This window comes from Rutidosis leptorrhynchoides, chromosome 11, assembly GCF_046630445.1.
Source record: "Rutidosis leptorrhynchoides isolate AG116_Rl617_1_P2 chromosome 11, CSIRO_AGI_Rlap_v1, whole genome shotgun sequence".
Taxonomy (NCBI): Eukaryota; Viridiplantae; Streptophyta; class Magnoliopsida; order Asterales; family Asteraceae; genus Rutidosis; species Rutidosis leptorrhynchoides.
The window spans coordinates 150,029,250-150,034,924 of record NC_092343.1 but is presented as its reverse complement, the minus strand read 5'-3'; the positions used below and the strand labels follow the sequence as shown (position 1 = coordinate 150,034,924).

The window sequence follows — 5,675 nt, the reverse complement described above, 5'->3', positions numbered from 1 at the left end:
TGTTTTTATGTTGAGATTTTAGATATTAGGGTTTATTTATTAGGGTTTATAGGGTTTAGATATTAGGGTTTAGAAATTTAGGGTTTAGGATTTAGATTTAGGGTTTAGGATTTAGATTGAGTTTTTAACACGAACAGTTTAGAGTTTAGGGTTTAGTGTTTTGGGTTTATAGAATAAATCCAAAACACCAAATCCTAAACTCTAAATCGGGCTAAATTTTACTTCACAAAACATGAAAAAAATGTTAACATTCTTCACGAACAATATTATCTTGAATGTTATTTTTGTCGATCGTTTTCCCGCCAAAATAATAACATTCATCACGAAGTGTCTTTTTTAAATGTTCATATTTTCATCCATTCTATAATGTTCATGAACAAAGTTTTTTTTAAAAACGAAAAAAAAAATTGCTTCCCCCCGCTTCCCCCTGATTGGTTATTTCCCCATTGATCATGCCTCAATTTTAATCAATTTTAATATATATCTTATCTTTTTGAGTATTACCTATTTATTTTAGTCCATATTTATTTATTTAAATTAAATATTAAATTAATATAGAAACCTACTGCTTTATTTTCTCACTTCGATAATATCTTATTTGTGTTATTTTGGTACAAACTGGTATTCCATATATTTATAGTTTATTATTGGTAGTGCTTTATTTAGGTAGTACTTTTATATTTTATATTATCACTTGTATTGGTATACTCGACTTTCATAGGGTAAGATAGATACTAGGCGTTCTCATGGTTACTTGAGGTCATGTCCTTCTAGATCACGGGAGGGTAGGTTTACTGGGTCTAGAGAAGGGAAAAGGTTAGCAAAGCGGGTTAGGATTAGAGTGGGTAGTTGGAATGTGCGAACGCAAACGGTATGAGCTAGTTGAGGCTTTACGTAAACGTAAAGTGGAATTCTGTGTGTCCAAGAGACTAGATGGAAGGGTCAAGGGGCGGCTAAGATCAAGCACTACAAGTTGTGGTTCTCGGGATCGAGAGTAGCTAGAAACAGGTGGGAATCTTTATAGGCCCACCCTACAACGAGAATGTTATGGATGTGAGTAGACAGAGCGATAGGATTATGTATTTAGGTTAGTAATACAGGAGGTGACTTACACGGTCATTAGCGCTTACGCACCCCATGTAGGCCTAGGAGAAGCTGAAAAGAGACACTTCTGGGAATCATTAGACGAGGTTGTGAGGATGTGCCCTACGGACCATCGATTACTTATTGGTGGAGATCTAAATGGCCATATAGGAACGGATGTCGAGGTTTATGCGGGTACCCATGGGGGTTTTGGATACGGAGTAAGAAATGAGGAAGAGCTCTCTATTCTCGAATTTGCTGTTGCTCACAATTTGGTTGTTGCGAACTCGTTTTTCAAAAAGACGGCTGCCCATCTAGCAACTTTCCATAGTGGGGGTTAGAGTACCCAGATTGACTATTTATTATTACGCAGAGGGGATCTTAGGATATGTGGGGACTGTAAGGTCCTGACTGACTTGACATGCTCCTCCCAACACAAATTATTGGTCATGGATTTGGTTCTCCAGAAACGGGTTACCAAGAGTGTGAGGCCTGTCCAACCTAAAATCTTGTGGAAGAGGTTGAACGGAGAGAAGGCGGAGACTTTTAAAACTTTGGTTTTAGAAAGAGTTGATGCAGAAGTGGAAACGGAATCTCATGATGATGCGGACCGGATATGGATATCTCTAGTGTCCACCATTAGGGAGGTAGCCAAGGAAGCCTTAGGTGTGGTAGTCGGAACATCGAGAGGACATAGGTCTAATAGAGAATCATGGTGGCTTAGTAACGAGGTCCAAAGCAAAAGTCGCACTTAAGCAACTAAGGTTTATGGAGCTCATCACTTGCCGGGAGGGGACTCCAGTGGATAGAACTAGGGTTGAAGAGAAGTATAAAGAAGCCAAAAAAGAAGCTAAGAAGGTTGTAGCACGTGCAAAAGAAAAGGCATAAGAAGATTTGTATAGAAAACTAGACTCTAAAGAGGGAGCAAATGATATCTACAGGATAGCAAAGCTAGGGAGCGAAGGCACGGGGACCTGGATAACATCAAGTTTATCATAAATGAAGCTAGTCAAACCTTAGTAAAGGAAGATGATATTCGAAAAAGATGGGAAGGGTATTTCTCCTCTCTTTTCACTAGGAAAAGCGTTGAGCGTCATGAAGATCCACAAGACTCAGATATAGAACAATCTCAGAACATCATAGATTGTGTGAGGATCAACTAAGAGGAAGTAAGGTCGGCACTACGAATGATGGGGAGAAATAAAGCTGTGAGACCGGAGCTGATCCCCATTGAGGCGTGGCGGTGCCTCGGCGACGATGGTGTTAGGTGGTTGACTTGTCTTTTTAACAAGACGTTTCGAAGCTCTAAAATGCCTATCGAATGGAGAGTGATCGAGACTATACCCGTGTATAAGAAACAAATGTTTTGAAAAACCAATCTGATTTCATTCCAGGGTGCTCCTCGATAGAGGCAATCCATATTATTAGGAACCTTATGGAGAAGTATAGAGAAAAGTAAAAGAACCTAGAGATGGTTTTCTTAGACTTGGAAAAAGGCCTACGATTCCGTTCCACGAAACTTGATTTGGAAGACCCTAAAGGGAAGAAGTATCATGTGTAGAAATATCAGGATTATTAGGGATATATAGGAAGGGGCGAAGTCTTGCGTTCGAATGCCGGTGGGAAATACCGAAGTTTTTCCAATAGAAGTAGGCTTGCATCAGGGATCGGCCCTTAGCCCTTTCCTTTTTGCTTTAATCCTTGATGAGCTTTGAGGGATACAAGAGTGTATCCCATGGTGCTTGATTTTCGCCGATGATATTGTGCTTGTTTCTGAATCTAAGGAGGAGATTAATAGAAGACTAGAGCAATGGAGGGTGGCCTTAGAAAGTAATGGTTTACAAGTAAGTAGACAAAAGACAGAATATCTTAGATGTGATTTCGATAGGAACAACGTTGAACAAGATGATGGAGTGAACATCTGCATTGGTGACCAGATCTTGCATCCACAAAACTCGTTCAGATACCTAGGCTCGATGTGTGACGACCCGGAAATTTCCTACCAAATTTAAACTTGATCTTTATATGGTTCTGACACGATAAGCAAAGTCTATAATGTTGAGTCACAAAAATTTTGGAACTGTTTCACATATTCAATTGACCTTCGACTGTTCCTGACGATTCAGGAACAATTGTTATTAATAAATATGTATATGTATATATATATATATATATATATATATATATATATATATATATATATATATATATATATATATATAAGTTCATGTAGTAAATGGAAATAATAAAAAATATAATTTAATTATTTGAATTAAATATGTAAAATAATATATAAAACAATTAAGTTGTTTCTAAAATAAAATTATATATAAATAGATATGAATTATGTACATAATATTTATATGTACAACGTATATGTATTAAAATGTATAAGAATTTAATACTCAATATAAGTTAGTACATAAAAGATATTATATAGTTATATTACATAATCAATAATATGTAATACCAATATATTAAATTTAATTATAAACATAGTTTTTATAATAATAATTTTATTACCAATTTTATAGTTATTATCATTACTAACATAACTACTAAAAATTATCATTTAAAAATTATTATTATCAATATTTTTATTACTTTTATCTTTTTCTTATTATTAGTATTATTTTGTTATTAGTATTATTAATATTATTAATATTAATTCTAATATTTTTATTATTAGCATTTTTATTATAAATATAATTATTAAATATTAATATTAATAAGAGACCTATACAAGAAGATATATGGAATCCGTTTTCTTTCACACTCAAACTTTTATAGTTTTGTTTTCAGTCTACAAATCATTGTACTAATTTTGCTTTCTGTTAGCCATCTAATCTACCCATCTCATCTATTATACCTTCATATCTCTATATACATTCAGAGGAGGAAATCCCTCTGCAACTCTCATCACTATCTTCTTCTTTTTCTTGAGTTTTTCTTCTTCTCCTTCACTTTCTTCCACCACCACCACCACAACTCTCACCACCCTACAACCATCCTTGTCCTCATATTGTAATAATAAATATACTCCACCATATGCATGCTATATATATATATATATATACACTTCACATTCTTTTGTTTGGTCACCGTATCGACATATACTATTAGTCTGTTATTAAATGGAGAAATCACCAAATAAATATATTTAACAATGAAGGAAGGGGCCTTGTAGGAATAGAACATGGGAGGAAGTTTCCATGTTTACTTCGTTCATAACTCAGTTTCGAATTGAAGGTAATCATGATCGTGAATTAGATTTCTAATATCTATTTAGTTTTATTACACCTCTAGTGTTCATATCTATGATCGGGGAAATCCACTTGATCATCACCTTCATCGAGCACCATCATCCTCATATCATGATCACTTGAACTACCACTACTACTACTCATGTTCGATCACCATGAACCAAACCCTCATCGGGTAACCCCAAGGAATACAAACCCACATGAATTTTCATCCTTCCGTCTCCTAAATTCTTGTCAAAGTACCATCACCAAACCACCTCCTTCGAATCCCATATTCAATCACCACCACTTTTACTATAAGTTGATCACCCTACATAACAATCACCATCAACATTCAAGAACCACCTCATCGTTTTCTTTGTTGCGAATCCACAACACCTCTCACACTCCCTCTCCCTCTTGCAATTCACGATATTTGCTGCACCTTTTATTTCTGTTTCAACCACCGCTGTACCTCCATTAAATCAACACTCGAACCCCATTAATCACGGTAACATCGAACTATTATTGCGGCAGTTAAAGTATGCTGTTTCTATTCGACAAACAACACCATCGTGAAACTCATCTTCACTTATCTTCAACAAAACCGACACTATATTTTTTTTTCTTCCTTTTCTTCTTTCTCACCAGTGTAGAGAAATCCTACTGATTAGAAATAGGGGTCGAGCTATTTAAAGTAACAACACGATTTATATATGTTCACATCAAAGTTAACAAATTGATGTATTAAAGTTTCATGATGAAAAGCGTTATAAAATTTGAATGGGTCGTGCATGTGGGACAATACGTGATTCATGGCCTACACATTCACACTTAAATTCCACTTAAAGTTATTAAAAGATTTATATTGCAAGCTGTAAAGAAAAGATGATGGGGAAAATGTCCGAAGATTTTAAATGATTAAATTAATTTTGGCTTGTTCTTCTCTTGCTATTATGGGCGACAAACACCAACCATATAACCCCACAACCATGAATTATTTTGATACATGTTAAGATAACCAACTGTGAAAATAGTGATGATGAAATAAAGTTAGTAATGGTGTTGTATATGATGGAAGATGACGTGAGGTAGGGTTGCTATTCGATCGAAACAATTGGAAGGAGTCATGTACAGAGTGGTGAATAACATTATTATTTCCTTATGCTTTCTTTTCTCATGACCGAACCCCACAACTATAGTGATGTTCCACTTACCTTTGCTTTATCATCCAAAATCACGGACCTTTGATCAAAAAGTGTTAGGCACCGCATTAATTCACTTTGGTGGGATGACATATGAATAAATCGTGGGGTTTATTTAATGGCTAAACTATTAAGTGAGTTGATT

General features: G+C 35.2%; 1 protein-coding gene across 1 annotated transcript; it reads left to right on the top strand.

Annotated features, from left to right (window-relative positions):
• Positions 1-854: 854 nt before the first annotated feature.
• Positions 855-1,424, top strand: LOC139875060 (uncharacterized). Its single transcript, XM_071862435.1, has 2 exons — positions 855-994; positions 1,088-1,424. Exons 1-2 carry the CDS (start codon positions 855-857, stop codon positions 1,422-1,424), a joined length of 477 nt encoding a protein of 158 aa, XP_071718536.1.
• Positions 1,425-5,675: the final 4,251 nt, after the last annotated feature.

Excerpts from the sequence above, each read along its gene's own strand:
- LOC139875060 (XM_071862435.1), top strand. The coding sequence starts at position 855 with ATGTGCGAACGCAAACGGTATGAGCTAGTTGAGGCTTTACGTAAACGT. Across the intron at positions 995-1,087 it reads TGTGGTTCTCGGGATCGAGA|GTTAGTAATACAGGAGGTGA; the intron begins GTAGCTAGAAAC and ends TTATGTATTTAG.